General features: G+C 65.9%; 2 protein-coding genes across 2 annotated transcripts in view; both read left to right on the top strand.

Annotated features, from left to right (window-relative positions):
- The first annotated feature begins 3,603 nt into the window (after window positions 1-3,603).
- Window positions 3,604-14,137, top strand: ACHE (acetylcholinesterase (Cartwright blood group)). Its single transcript, XM_054806803.1, has 4 exons — window positions 3,604-3,645; window positions 5,822-7,361; window positions 8,892-9,058; window positions 13,931-14,137. The coding sequence occupies exons 2-4, from the start codon at window positions 5,833-5,835 to the stop codon at window positions 14,050-14,052; spliced, it is 1,818 nt and encodes a 605-aa protein (XP_054662778.1). The 5' UTR covers window positions 3,604-3,645; window positions 5,822-5,832; the 3' UTR covers window positions 14,053-14,137.
- A 910-nt stretch (window positions 14,138-15,047) lies between these two features.
- Window positions 15,048-15,582, top strand: part of LOC129197880 (proline-, glutamic acid- and leucine-rich protein 1-like) — an 8,506-nt gene continuing 7,971 nt past the window's right edge. Inside the window, 1 exon segment of the mRNA XM_054806682.1 lies at window positions 15,048-15,273. Coding sequence (XP_054662657.1) covers window positions 15,048-15,273 — 226 coding nt within the window.

Here is a 15,582-nt window from a genome sequence, read left to right as displayed (position 1 = left end):
CGTGGGGATGGGGCACATGAAGGTGTCAAGGGGTTTGGTGGGGACGTGGGGATGGGGGACACGGGGTTGTCCTGGTCATGGTGGTGGGGATGTGGGAACGGGGGACACGAGGGTGTCATGGTACGTGGTGGGTATGGGGGGGACACGGTGGTGCAAAGGAGTTTGGTGGGGACGTGAGGGACACGTGGGTGTCCTGGTCATGGTGGGGACATGGAGGACAATGGGAGTGTCCCGGTTTGTGGTGGGGATGTAGGACGTGGGGTTGTCCTCCATGTCCCCACCACGACCAGGACACCCACGTGTCCCTCATGTCCCCACCAAGCCCCTTGACATCCTTGTGTCCCCCCATCCCCACGTCCCCACCATGAACCAGGACAACTCTGTGTCCCGGTTTGTGGTGGGGATGTAGGACGTGGGGTTGTCCTGTTACATGGTGGGGACGTGGGACATGGGGATGTCATAGTTCATGGTGGGGACGTGGGGGGACACGTGGGTGTCCTGGTTTGTGGTGGGGACGTGGGGATGGGAGACACAGGGGTGTCAAGGGGCTTGGTGGGGACGTGGGGATGGGGGACAACGAGAGTGTCAAGGGGTTCGGTGGGGATGGAGGACACGGGGTTGTCCTGGTCCATGGTGGAGACATGGGGATGGGGGACATGAAGGTGTCCAGGGGTTCAGTGGGGACGTGGGACAGGGGGTTGTCCTGGTCCATGGTGGAGATGTGGGCCATGGGGTTGTCCTGACTCATGGTGGGGATGTGGGGATGGGGGACAATGGGGGTGTCCAGGGGTTCGGTGGGGACACGGGGTTGTCCTGGTTGGTGGTGGGGACGTGGGGACGGGGGACAATGGGGGTGTCCAGGGGTTGGGTGGGGATGTGGGACACGGGGTTGTCCTGGTTGGTGGTGGGGACGTGGGGACGGGGGGTTCTCCTGGTCGTGGTGGACGCGTGGGCCGCGGGAGCCCGTCGGGGTTCCCCGTGCATGCGACAGGGTGTCCCCGTTCTCCCCACCCCGCTGATGTCACCCCCGTGACGTCACACCCACCCCACCCCCGCCCTCGTTACCAACACAAACATCACCTGGGTGACGCCGCGCCCCTCCCCCACCCCACCCCCACCCCCAACACACCTGGGTGGGGGCGGGGCCGGGCGCCCTTTGCCCGGGCGATGACGTGGGGCGCGGGGGCACCCATGGGTGGGGGCGGGGGCACCCGGGCAACGCACGAGGCCCCTCGCACGCTCGTAAGGGGCGTGCGGCCCCCCCTGGCACACGCGTGTGCGATGCGGGGGACCTGATGATGTCACACGCGTGCGTGCGATGCGGGGGTCCCCGTGGCACACGGGTGTAAAACACGGGGGCACCTGATGTCACACGCGCGTGCGACAGAGGGGTCCTGGCAGCACACGCGTGGACGTACGGGGTGGCACACGCGTGTGGACACGCGGGGGTCCCTGTGGCACACGTGTGTGCAATGCAAAGGTCTTGGTGGCCCACGTGTGTGCAACCTAGGGGACCTGAGGTCACACGCATGTGCAATATAGGGGTCCCAGTGGCACACGCATGTACACTATAGGGGTCCTGGTAGCACACGCGTGGACGTATGGGGTGGCACACGCGTGTGGACGAATGGGGGGGGTCCCTGCGGCACACGCGTGTGCAGTACAGGGGTCCTGCGGTACGCGTGTGCAAAATATAGGGGACCTGATGTCACACGCGTGTGCAATAGAGGGGGCCTGGCAGCACACACGCGTGGACAAACGAGGGGGCACACACGTGTGGACGCATGGCTGTCCCTGTGGCACATGTGTGCAAAATACAGGGGACCCCATGTCACACGCACGCGCAATTGAGGGGTCCCAGTGGCACACGCGTGTGCAATATTAGGGGCCCGTGGCACACGCGTGTGCAGTATCAGGGTCCCACTGGCACACGCGTGTGCAATATTGGGGGCCTGGCGGCACACGCGTGGACATACGGGGCGGCGCAGGCGTGCGGACACGCGTGTGTAAGATATAGGGGACCCGATGTCACACGCGTGTGCAACGGAGGGGTCCCGGCGGCACACGCGTGTACATCCGCGGGGGGGGGGGGAGGGAGGGGGGGTGTGTCGCAGTTGCACACGCGTGTGCAGTGTCGGGGTCGTGGTAGCCCACGTGTGTACACACGACGTGCTGCTTGCACACGCGTGTGCGTGCACACACGGACACGGACACTGGGGGGGGAGGGGCCCGTCCCCGTCTCGGGTTCCCCTGAGATAATTATAGCTCTGATGGGGGGAGGGGCAGGTTCCCGGGGGGGGGAGGGGCAGGACACCCCCCCCCCCCGGGCGTCTCGCGCTGCCCCCTCCCGAAAGGGCGCCCCCAGGCGGGCGCGGGTGGTCACTGCGGTGATGGGGGTGCGGTGGGGCAGCAGTGGGGCAGCAGTGGGGCAGCAATGGGGCAGAGCAGCGCGATGGGGCAGCAGTGGGGCAGCAGTGGGGCAGCAATGGGGCAGAGCAATCCAATGGGGCAGCAGTGGGGCAGCAGTGGGGCAGCAGTGGGGCAGAGCAATCCAATGGGGCAGCAGTGGGGCAGCAGTGGGGCAGCAGTGGGGCAGAGCAATCCAATGGGGCAGCAATGGGGCAGCAGTGGGGCACAGCAGCGCAGTGGGGCAGCAGTGGGGCAGCAGTGGGGCAGAGCAATCCAATGGGGCAGCAGTGGGGCAGGAGAGTGCAGTGGGGCAGCAGTGGGGCAGCAATGGGGCAGAGCAGCGCGATGGGGCAACAATGGGGCAGCAGTGGGGCAGAGCAATCCAATGGGGCAGCAATGGGGCAGCAATGGGGCAGCAGTGGGGCAGCAATGGGGCAGAGCAATCCAATGGGGCAGCAATGGGGCAGCAGTGGGGCACAGCAGCGCAGTGGGGCAGCAGTGGGGCAGCAGTGGGGCAGAGCAATCCAATGGGGCAGCAGTGGGGCAGGAGAGTGCAGTGGGGCAGCAGTGGGGCAGCAATGGGGCAGAGCAGCGCGATGGGGCAACAATGGGGCAGCAGTGGGGCAGAGCAATCCAATGGGGCAGCAATGGGGCAGCAATGGGGCAGCAATGGGGCAGCAGTGGGGCAGCAGTGGGGCACAGCAGCGCAGTGGGGCAGCAATGGGGCAGCAATGGGGCAGAGCAATCCAATGGGGCAGCAGTGGGGCAGCAATGGGGCAGCAATGGGGCAGCAGTGGGGCAGCAGTGGGGCACAGCAGCGCAGTGGGGCAGCAATGGGGCAGCAATGGGGCAGAGCAATCCAATGGGGCAGCAGTGGGGCAGCAGTGGGGCAGCAATGGGGCAGAGCAATCCAGTGGGGCAGCAGTGGGGCAGGAGAGTGCAGTGGGGCAGCAGTGGGGCAGCAATGGGGCAGCAGTGGGGCAGCAGTGGGGCAGCAGTGGGGCAGCAGCACCCACCCCTCCCCCCACCCCGGGTGTTTATTTTTTGGGGGTGGGGGGTAGGGGGTGGGGTGCGCAGCCCCCGGACACGCGGATCCCCCCGGCCTGGGGGAGGGGCGGCACTGCAGCAGGGGGAGGGGCGGCTACATGTGACCCCTCCCCCCCCCCATTTAACCCTTCCCCCCCCGGTGTTTTCCAGACGCCGGAGCAGAGCGGCGCAGGACGGAGGCGAGAGCGGGTCCGTCCCTCGGTCCTCTGCCCCCCCCATCCCCCCCCATCCCCCCCCATCCCCCCCCATCCCCCCATCCCCCACGTCCGTCTGTCCTCCATCCATCCATCCGTCCTCCAGCCCATCCTCCCCTCCCCCCACCTCTCCATCACTCCCATCCCCCCCCATCGCCCCCATTAGCCCCCATTAGCCCCCACCCCCCCTCCATCTCCCCCCATCCCCCCCATCATCCCCCACCCCCATCCCTCCCCCACCCCCCATTATCCCACCCCCCCATTCCCCCCATCCCCCCATTATCCCCCACCCCCCCTCCATCTCCCCATCCCTCTCCCATCCCCCCCCCTTTTCCTCTCCCCATCCCCCCCTCCCCGCTGCCCCTCCCCCCCCCCAGCCCCACCCTCGGGTACCACTTGCAATGAGGGGTGGGGGAGGGGCTCCCTATGGGGCAGGGCTCTATGGGGCTGGCTGTGTAGGGGGATGGGCGTCTCCCCAGGGATGTATAGGGGCTGGGGGGGGGTGGGGTGTGTCCCTGTGGGGCGGGGCTCCCTATGGGGCAGGGATCTGTGGGGCTGGGGAGGGGCTGGGCATCGCCCTATGGATGTATAGGGGCTGGGGGTCCTCCTATGGGGCGGGGTGTCCCTATGGAGCAGGGCTCTAGAGGTTGGGGGTGCAGGGACTGGGTGTCTCCCCAGGGACCTATAGGGGATTGGGGGGGGGGGGGGAGGGAGGGTCTCTCTGTGGGGCAGGGATCTGTGGGGCTGGGTGGATAGATGGCCCTGTGGGGCCAGATCTATAGGGGCTGGGGGGCCCTATGGGGCAGGGTTCTATGGGGCAGGATTCTATGGGGCCAGATCTGTAGGAGCTGGGGGTTCCTATGGGGCAGGGTTCTATGGGGCAGGGTTCTATAGGGCAGGGTTCTATGGGGCTGGATCTATAGGCACTGGGGCTCCCTATGGGGCAGGGTTCTATAGGGCAGGGCTCTATGGGGCTGGATCTATAAGGGCTGGGGGGTCCCTATGGGGCAGATCAGTGGGGCTGGGGCGGGTCGCACACACACTTGCAGGTGCCATTACACGCGTGTGACCCCGCACATGCGTGTGCTCCCCCCTGCACCCCCCCCGTGCACACGCGTGTGCCCCCCCCCCCCGCCCCCGGCAGTTTCCGCTGGGGATTTGTGGGGCTATTTCGGGAGCCGCCACCTGCCCCAGCCCCACAGCTGGTCCTGGGGGGGGTGGGGGGTGTCCCTATGGGGGGGGGGGGGTGTCCCCATGGGGGGGGTTACCCAGCACCCACCCCACCCTGGTGTGCCCCATAGCTCTGCCCCACAGCTCTGCCCCATAGCCATGACCCTGCCCCATAGCCCTGCCCTAGAGCTGTGACCCTGCCCCATAGCTCTGCCCCATAGCCCTGCCCCTGCCCCATAGCCCTGCCCCATAGCCCTGCCCCTGCCCTATAGCTGTGACCCTGCCCCATAGCCCTGCCCCATAGCTCTGCCCCACAGCCATAGCCCTGCCCCGTGACGCTGCCCCATAGCCCTAGCCCTGGCCCATAGCCCTGCCCCATAGCTGTGACCCTGCCCCATAGTTCTGCCCCATAGCCCTGGCCCTGCCCCATAGCCCTGCCCCATAACTGTGACCCTGCCCCATAGCCCTTCCCCTGGCCCTGCCCCATAGCCCTGGCCCATAGCTGTGACCCTGCCCTATAGCTGTGACCCTGCCCCATAGCCCTGCCCCATAGCTCTGCCCTACAGCCATAGCCCTGCCCCGTGACGCTGCCCCATAGCCCTGGCCCTGGCCCATAGCCCTGCCCCATAGCTGTGACCCTGCCCCATAGTTCTGCCCCATAGCCCTGACCCTGCCCCATAGCTGTGACCCTGCCCCATAGCTGTGGCAAAGCCACCAGCAAGGACAGAGGGACCATGGGGCCAAACACCCCAGACATCCGGTGACCCCGCCCTGCTGCCGGCAGCCAATCCCACGGCAGTGATGGCACCCATGGGTGGGGGGGGGTCCAGTGGCACTGGGGGGGGGGGGTGTGTCCCCAATACTGGGGGGTTGTCCTATTGCATCGGGGACTGCCCCCCCCAGCCCCACAGCTGCCCCCCCCCCCCGGGGTGGTCCCACCGCCCGCGTCGTGCCGAGGGGTTCCCCGCCGCACCCCCCAACTCCGTCGTCTCTCTCCGCAGCCTCCTGCGCCATGGGGGGCCGGGCGTTGCCGGCGTTCCCCCTCCTCCTCCTCCTCCTCCTCCTCCTCCTCCCCGCCACCCCGGCCAACGCCGATGACCTGGTGGTCCCCACGGCCGGTGGACCCGTGAGAGGCGTCCGTCTCCCCGCCGGCGCCGATCACGTCATGGCATTTTTGGGGATCCCTTACGCCGAACCCCCCTTGGGTCGTCTCCGTTTCCAACCCCCTCGCCCGGCGAGGTCTTGGCGCGGGGTGTTGGACGCTTCTTCTCACCGTCACGCTTGTTACCAAGCGGTGGACACCATGTTTCCCGGGTTTGGTGGGTCCGAAATGTGGAACCCCAACCGAGAGATGAGCGAAGATTGTCTCTACCTCAACGTTTGGGTACCGGCTCCTCGACCTTCCACCGCCGTCCCCGTGTTGGTTTGGATCTACGGCGGTGGCTTCTACAGCGGAGCCGCCTCCTTGGACGTCTACGACGGACGTTACCTGGCCGCCGCCGAAGGGGTGGTGGTGGTCTCCATGAACTACCGCGTCGGCGCTTTGGGTTTCTTGGCTTTACCGGGTCACCCCGAAGCGCCGGGTAACGTTGGGTTGTTGGATCAACGGTTGGCTTTGAGGTGGATCCAAACCAACGTCGGGGCTTTCGGCGGAGACGCCGGCGCCGTCACCCTCTTCGGGGAAAGCGCCGGCGCGGCTTCCGTGGGTTTGCACTTGTTGTCCGCCGCCAGCCGGCCCCTCTTTCGCCGGGCGGTCCTGCAGAGCGGGTCACCCAACGGTCCTTGGGCCACCGTGGGGGCGGCGGAGGGACGGCGGCGAGCGGCTACGTTGGGCAAACTGGTGGGGTGCGGCGGCGGGGGGGGGACCGTCGCCAACGAGACGGAGCTGTTGGGTTGTCTCCGAGCCAAGACGCCGCCGGAGTTGGTAGAGCAGGAGGCGGCGGTGCTGCCCCAACAGGGCGTCTTCCGCTTCGCCTTCGTGCCGGTGGTGGACGGAGATTTCTTGGTGGACACCCCCGAAGCCTTGTTGGGGGCCGGTGGTCGCCCCGAGGCCGAGGTGCTTCTGGGAGCCGTCCAAGATGAAGGCACCTACTTCTTGGTCTACGGCGTGCCGGGTTTCGGGAAGGATAACGAGAGCCTGATTAGCCGGGAGGAGTTCCTGGGGGGGGTGAGGTTGGGGGTGCCCCAAGCCAACGAGCTGGCGGCGGAGGCGGTGGTCTTGCAGTACACCGATTGGTTGGACCAGGACAACCCCGTGAAGAACCGGGAAGCGTTGGACGACATCGTTGGGGATCACAACGTGGTGTGTCCCCTGATGCACTTCGCGCAACGGTGGGCGGAGAGGGGCGGGACGGTCTTCGCTTACCTCTTCGACCACCGAGCGTCCAACCTGCTGTGGCCACCGTGGATGGGGGTTCCTCACGGCTACGAGATCGAGTTCGTCTTCGGGCAACCCCTCAACCCCAGCCTCAACTACACGGCCGAGGAGGAGCAGCTCAGCCGCAGGATCATGCGCTACTGGGGGAACTTTGCCCGCACCGGGTAGGTGCCACCGGGGTGGGGACACCGGGGTGGGGTGGAGGGATGGAGAGCAGCCTGCGTGGATAGAGGGATGGGGTGGGGTGGGATGCATGGAGATAAGCCTACGTGGATGGAGATCAGCCTGCGTGGATAGAGGGATGGGATGGATGGAGATAAGCCTACGTAGATAGAGGGATGGGATGGATGGATGGATGGAGATAAGCCTACATGGATGGATGGATGGATGGATGGAGATAAGCCTACATGGATGGAGATAAGCCTACATGGATGGATGGATGGATGGATGGAGATAAGCCTACATGGATGGAGATAAGCCTACATGGATGGATGGATGGAGATAAGCCTGGAGGGATGGAGATAAGCCTACATGGATGGATGGATGGATGGAGATAAGCCTGGAGGGATGGAGATAAGCCTACGTAGATAGAGGGATGGGATGGATGGATGGATGGAGATAAGCCTGGAGGGATGGAGATAAGCCTACGTAGATAGAGGGATGGGATGGATGGATGGATGGAGATAAGCCTGGAGGGATGGAGATAAGCCTACGTAGATAGAGGGATGGGATGGATGGATGGATGGAGATAAGCCTACATGGATGGATGGAGGAAGGGAGATAAGCCTACATAGATAGAGGGATGGGATGGGATGCATGGAGATGATAAGCCTACATGGATGGATGGATGGAGATAAGACTACATGGATGGAGATAAGCCTACGTGGATAGAGGGATGGGATGGATGGATGGAGATAAGCCTACATAGATAGAGGGATGGGATGGGGTGGGATGGGATGCATGGAGATGATAAGCCTACATGGATGGATGGAGGGGTGGATGGATGGAGATAAGCCTACGTAGATAGAGGGATGGGGTGGGGTGGGATGGATGGAGATAAGCCTACACAGATGGAGGGATGAAGGGATGGATGGATGAAGATGAGCCTGCGTGGATGGAGGGAGGGATGGATGGACATAAGCCTACGTAGATGGAGAGATGGGTGGGTGGATGAAGATAAACCGATGTAGATGGATGGATGGAGATAAGCCTATGTAGATGGATGGATGGAGGGATGGATGGATGGATGGAGATAAGCCTATGTAGATGGATGGATGGATGGAGGGATGGATGGATGGAGATAAGCCTATGTAGATGGATGGATGGATGGAGGGATGGATGGATGGAGATAAGCCGATGTAGATGGATGGATGGATGGAGATAAGCCGATGTAGATGGATGGATGGATGGAGATAAGCCTATGTGGATGGATGGATGGATGGATGGATGGATGGATGGAGATAAGCCGATGTAGATGGATGGATGGATGGAGGGATGGAGCAAAGCCTACATAGATGGTTGGTTGAAGGCTTGGGTGGAGGGAGGAAGACAAACCTCCGTGGGTGGAGGGATGGGATGAAGATCAGCCTACACGGGCGGAGGGAGGGATGAAGACAAACCTCCTGGGCGGTCGGACGGGAGGAGGACCACGCCCGTGGGGCGGTGGCGGGGCCGCGCTGAGGCCGTTGGCGCAGGGACCCCAACGAGCCGTCGGAACGGGAGCGGCGCTGGCCGTCGTACACGGCGTCGGGGCAGCGTTACGCCCGGCTCAACGCCCGGCCGCTGGCCGTGGCCCAGGGGCTCCGCGCCCAGGCCTGCGCCTTCTGGACGCGCTTCCTGCCCAAGCTGCTCAACGTCACCGGTCAGGGGACACGCGGGGGACACGGGGAGGGGGGGCGGGACACGGGGAGGTGGCAGCAGGGTGTGGGGGACGTGGAGATGTGGGGGACTTGGGGACATGGAGGACAACGGGGAGGTGGCACCAGGGTGTGGGAGACATGGAGGACACGGGGAGGTGGAGGAGGACACGGGGACGTGGAGGACACGGGGATGTGGAGGACACGGGGATGTGGAGGACATGGGGAGATGGTACCAGGGTGTGGGGGACATGAGATGTGGGGACGTGGAGGACATGGGGACGTGGAGGACACGGGGAGGTGGAGGACACGGGGAGGTGGCACCAAGATGTGGGGGACATGGAGGACACGGGGATGTGGAGGAGGACACGGGGACGTGGAAGACACGGGGAGGTGGCACCAAGATGTGGGGGACATGGAGGACACGGGGATGTGGAGGACATGGGGAGATGGTACCAGGGTGTGGGGGACATGGAGATGTGGGGGACATGGAGGACATGGGGACGTGGAAGACACGGGGAGGTAGAGGACATGGGGAGGTGGCACCAAGATGTGGGGGACATGGAGGACACGGGGACATGGAGGACACAGGGAGGTGGAGGACACGGGGAGGTGGCACCAGGGTGTGGGAGTCATGGAGATGTGGGGGACATGGAGGACATGGGGACGTGGAGGACACGGGGATGTGGAGGACATGGAGGACACAGGGAGGTGGAGGACATGGGGAGATGGTACCAGGGTGTGGGGGACATGGAGATGTGGGGGACATGGAGGACACGGGGATGTGGAGGACATGGGGAGATGGCACCAGGGTGTGGGAGACATGGACATGTGGGGACATGGAGGACATGGGGAGGTGGAGGACACGGGGAGGTGGCACCAGGGTGTGGGAGACATGGAGATGTGGGGGGCGTGGAGGACATGGGGAGGTGGAGGACATGGGGAGGTGGCACCAGGGTGTGGGAGTCATGGAGATGTGGGGGACATGGAGGACATGGGGACGTGGAGGACACGGGGATGTGGAGGACATGGAGGACACAGGGATGTGGAGGACATGGGGAGATGGTACCAGGGTGTGGGGGACATGGAGATGTGGGGGACATGGAGGACACGGGGATGTGGAGGACATGGGGAGATGGCACCAGGGTGTGGGAGACATGGAGATGTGGGGACATGGAGGACACGGGGAGGTGGCACCAGGGTGTGGGAGACATGGAGATGTGGGGGACATGGAGGACATGGGGAGGTGGAGGACACGGGGAGGTGGAGGACATGGAGGACACAGGGAGGTGGAGGACATGGGGAGGTGGCAGCAGGGTGTGGGAGTCATGGAGATGTGGGGGACATGGGGACGTGGAGGACACGGGGAGGTGGCACCAGGATGTGGGGGACATGGAGGACACGGGGAGGTGGAGGAGGACACGGGGACGTGGAGGACATGGGGAGGTGGCACCAGGGTGTGGGGGACATGGAGGACACGGGGAGGTGGAGGAGGACACGGGGACGTGGAGGACATGGGGAGATGGTACCAGGGTGTGGGGGACATGAGATGTGGGGACGTGGAGGACACGGGGAGGTGGCACTGGGGACGTGGAGGACACAGACACGGGGAGGTGGCACCAGGGATGGTGGGGACATGGAGGACATCGGGTTGTGGCAGCAGAGATCTGTGGGGACACACGGGGAGGTGGCACCAGGGACGGTGGGACACACGGGGACGAGGACGACACGGGGAGGTGGCAGCAGGGTGTGGGGGACGTGGAGATGTGGGGACGTGGGGACACGGGGTGGTGGCACCAGGGATGTTGGGGGACACCAGAGATGTTGGGGGGCACCAGGGGACACCAGAGATGTTGGGGGGACATGGGGTGGTGGCACCAGAGATGTTGGGGGGCACGTGGGATGTTGGGGGGCACCAGGGGACACCAGAGATGTTGGGGGGACATGGGGTGGTGGCACCAGAGATGTTGGGGGGCACGGGGGATGTTGGGGGGCACAGGGTGGTGGCACCAGGGATGTTGGGGGACACCAGAGATGTTGGGGGGCACCAGGGGACACCAGAGATGTTGGGGGGCACCAGAGATTTTGGGGGGCACGGGGCGGTGGCCCTGGGGACATGGAGGACACAGACATGGGGGGGGTGGGGGTGGCACTTTTGGGGTGCTGGGGGCATTTTGGGGGGTCCCATCCTGGTGGCACCGCGGGGGGGGGGGAGGTTGGGGTGCTGGGGGGGGTGTTGGGGGGGGTTTTGGGGGCTGGGGGGGGGCTTTGGGGTGCCGGGGGGGTTTTGGGGTGCCCCAGCTGCTCCCGGGGGTGCCGGGGGGGTTTTGGGGTGCTGTTGGGTTCTGGGGTGTGGGAGGCTGTTTTGGGGTGCCGCTGGGTTTTGGGGTGCCCACTGATGGGGTGTGCAGGTTTCGGGGTGTCCCCTGATGGGGGTTTTGGGGTGTCCCCTGACGGGGTGTGGATTTCAGGGTGCCCCTGATGGGGGGGGGGTGTGGTTTTGGGGTGTCCCTGATGGGGTGTGTGGGTTTCGGGGTGCCCCTGACAGGGTTTTGGGGTGTCCCCTGATGGGGGTGTGCGGGTTTCAGGGTACCCCCGATAGGGTGTGGGTTTTGGGGTGCCCCGATGGGTGTTTTTGGGGTGTCCCCGATGGAGGGTGGGTTTCAGGGTGCCCCTGATGGGATTTCGGGGTGTCCCCAATGGGGGGAGGGGGGTCAGGGTGCCCCTGATGGGGGTTTTGGGGTGTCCCTGATGGGGGGGTGTGGGTTTCAGGGTGCCCCCGATGGGGTGTGGGTTTTGGGGTGCCCCTGATGGGGGGGTGTGGGTTTCAGGGTGCCCCCGATGGGGTGTGGGTTTTGGGGTGCCCCTGACAGGGTTTCGGGGTGCCCCTGTTGGGTGTTTTTGGGGTGTCCTCGATGGGTTGGGGGTTTCGGGGTGCCCGTGATGGGGTTTTGGGGTGCCCCCGATGGGGGGGTGGGTTTCGGGGTGCCCCTGTTGGGTGTTTTTGGGGTGTCCCCAAGGGGGTGTGGGTTTTGGGGTGCCCCTGATGGGGTTTCGGGGTGCCCCTGGCGGGATGTGGGTTTGGGGGCGCCCCTGATGGGGTTTGGGGGTGCCCCTGGCGGGGTGTGGGTTTTGGGGTGTCCCTGGCGGAGTTTTGGGGTGCCCCCGATGGGGGTGTGGGTTTTGGGGTGCCCCTGATGGGGTTTTGGGGCGCCCCTGACTGGTGGGTTTTGGGGTGCCCCTGATGGGGTTTTGGGGCGCCCCTGACGGGCGGGTTTCGGGGTGCCCCTGACGGGCGGGGTTTCGGGGCGCCCCTGACTGGGGGGTTTCGGGGTGCCCCTGATGGGGTTTCGGGGTGCCCCTGACTGGGGGGTTTCGGGGTGTCCCTGACGGGGGTTTTGGGGTGCCCCTGACTGGGGGGTTTCGGGGTGCCCCTGACTGGGGTTTCGGGGTGCCCCTGACTGGGGGGGGTTTTGGGGTGCCCCTGACTGGGGGGTTTCGGGGTGTCCCTGACGGGGGTTTTGGAGTGCCCCTGACTGGGGGGTTTCGGGGTGCCCCTGACTGGGGGGGGTTTTGGGGTGCCCCTGACTGGGGGGTTTCGGGGTGCCCCTGACTGACGGGTTTCAGGGTGCCCCCGATGGGGTGTGGGTTTCGGGGTGCCCCTGACTGGGGGGTTTCGGGGTGTCCCTGACGGGGGTTTTGGGGTGCCCCTGACTGACGGGTTTCAGGGTGCCCCCGATGGGGTGTGGGTTTCGGGGTGCCCCTGACGGGGTTTCAGGGTGCCCCTGATGGGGGTTTCGGGGTGTCCCTGACTGGGGGGGTTTCGGGGTGCCCCTGACTGGGGGGTTTTGGGGTGCCCCTGACTGACGGGTTTCAGGGTGCCCCCGATGGGGTGTGGGTTTCGGGGCGCCCCTGACTGGGGGGTTTCGGGGTGCCCCTGACTGGGGGGTTTCGGGGTGCCCCTGACTGACGGGGTTTCGGGGTGCCCCTGACTGGGGGGTTTCGGGGCGCCCCTGACTGGGGGGTTTCGGGGCGCCCCTGACTGGGGTTTCGGGGTGTCCCTGACGGGGGGGTTTCGGGGCGCCCCTGACTGGGGGGTTTCGGGGTGTCCCTGACGGGGGGTTTCGGGGTGCCCCTGACTGGGGGGGTTTCGGGGCGCCCCTGACTGGGGGGTTTCGGGGTGCCCCTGACTGGGGGGGTTTTGGGGTGCCCCTGACTGGGGGGTTTCGGGGTGTCCCTGACTGGGGGGGTTTTGGGGTGCCCCTGACTGGGGGGGTTTTGGGGTGCCCCTGACTGGGGGGTTTCGGGGTGCCCCTGACTGGGGTTTTGGGGTGCCCCTGACTGGGGGGGGTTTCGGGGTGCCTCTGACTGGGGGGTTTCGGGGTGCCCCCGATGGGGTGTGGGTTTCGGGGTGCCCCTGACTGGGGGTTTCGGGGTGCCCCTGACTGGGGTTTTGGGGTGCCCCTGACTGGGGGGGGTTTCGGGGTGCCCCTGACTGGGGGGTTTCGGGGTGTCCCTGACTGGGGGGGTTTTGGGGTGCCCCTGACTGGGGGGTTTCGGGGTGCCCCTGACGGGGGGGGTTTGGGGTGCCCCTGACTGGGGGGTTTCGGGGTGCCCCTGACTGGCGGGGTTTCGGGGTGTCCCTGATGGGGGGGGTGTGGGTTTCAGGGTGCCCCCGATGGGGTGTGGGTTTCGGGGTGCCCCTGACTGGGGGGTTTTGGGGTGCCCCTGACTGGGGGGTTTCAGGGTGCCCCTGACTGACGGGTTTCAGGGTGCCCCCGATGGGGTGTGGGTTTCGGGGTGCCCCTGACGGGGGTTTCGGGGTGCCCCTGACTGGGGGTTTCGGGGTGCCCCTGACGGGGGGTTTCGGGGCGCAGGCCCGCTGGAGGAGGCGGAGCGGCAGTGGCGGGCAGAGTTCCAGCGCTGGAGCAGCTACTGGCTGCGCTGGAGGAGCCACTTCGAGCTCTACAGCCGGCAGGAGCGGTGCCAGCCCCTCTGAGCACCCCGAAATCCGCCGCACCCCTTCACATCGGCTGCACCCCGACAGCGGCCCAACGGCACCCCGAAATCCGCCGCACCCCTCCACATCGGCTGCACCCCGACAGCGGCCGCACCCCGACATCAGCCCAACGGCACCCCGACAGCCGCTGCACCCCGACATCCGCCCAACGGCACCCCAACATCGGCACCCCGACATCGGCTGCACCCCAACATCCACTGCACCCCAACATCCGCCCAACGGCACCCCGACATCGGCTGCACCCCGACAGCGGCTGCACCCCCACAGCAGCTGCACCCCCACAGCAGGCCAACGGCACCCCAACAGCGGCTGCACCCCCCCCAAATCGGCTGCACCCCCCCCCCACCGGCACCCCGACATTGGCTGCACCCCCACAGCAGCTGCACCCCAACATCCACCACACCCCGACATCGGCTGCACCCCCACAGCAGCCCAATGGCACCCCGACATCAGCTGCACCCCGGCATTGGCTGCACCCCAACATCCACACCCCCACATCTGCACCCCCACATCTGCACCCCAACATCCCAATGGCACCCCCACATCTGCACCCCAACATCCCAATGGCACCCCAACATCAGCACCCCAACATCGGCTGCACCCCCACATCTGCACCCCAACATCCACACCCCAACATCAGCGGCACCCCCACATCTGCACCCCCCCCCACATCCGCCGCACCCCAACATCAGCCCAATGGCACCCCGACATCGGCTGCACCCCAACATCAGCCCAATGGCACCCCGACATCTGCACCCCGACATCTGCACCCCCACATCCCAATGGCACCCCCACATCTGCACCCCAACATCTGCACCCCCACATCCCAATGGCACCCCCACATCTGCACCCCAACATTCACACCCCAACATCAGCAGCACCCCGACATCTGCACCCCAACATCCCAATGGCACCCCAACATCGGCTGCACCCCCACATCTGCACCCCGACATCTGCACCCCCACATCCGCCTAATGGCACCCCAAGGGCACCCCGACATCGGCTGCACCCCAACATCGGCCCAGCAGCACCCCAACATTGGCTGCACCCCAACATCTGCACCCCAACATCCCAATGGCACCCCAACATCAGCCGCACCCCAACATCTGCACCCCAACATCGGCTGCACCCCAACATCTGCACCCCCACATCCCAACGGGCACCCCGACACCCCGATATCAGCGCTGCACCCCAACACCGGCACCCCAGCACCCCCCAAATCCCACCCCACAGCCCCCCCAAAACCTCCTGCACCCCCCCAAAAAAGCCCCCCACACCCCTCCCCCCCTGCACCCCCAAACCCCCTGCACCCCCAAACTTGGGGGGGTCACTGTGCCCCCCCAGACCGGTGTCACCCCAATAAAGGCTCAAACCCGGCACCATGGCTCGGGGGGGGGACCCCAAAATCTGGGGGGGGGGGGGACACACCCCGGGACCCCAAAATCGGGGGGGGGTACAGGATGAGGGGGACACCCCAGTTTGGGGGACACGGGGGGGTGCCCCCCCCCC

Source organism: Grus americana, chromosome 30 (genome assembly GCF_028858705.1).
Source record: "Grus americana isolate bGruAme1 chromosome 30, bGruAme1.mat, whole genome shotgun sequence".
NCBI classification, from domain to species: Eukaryota; Metazoa; Chordata; class Aves; order Gruiformes; family Gruidae; genus Grus; species Grus americana.
The sequence above is the reverse complement of the archived record's forward strand: the minus strand, read 5'-3'. Positions and strand labels throughout refer to the sequence as shown.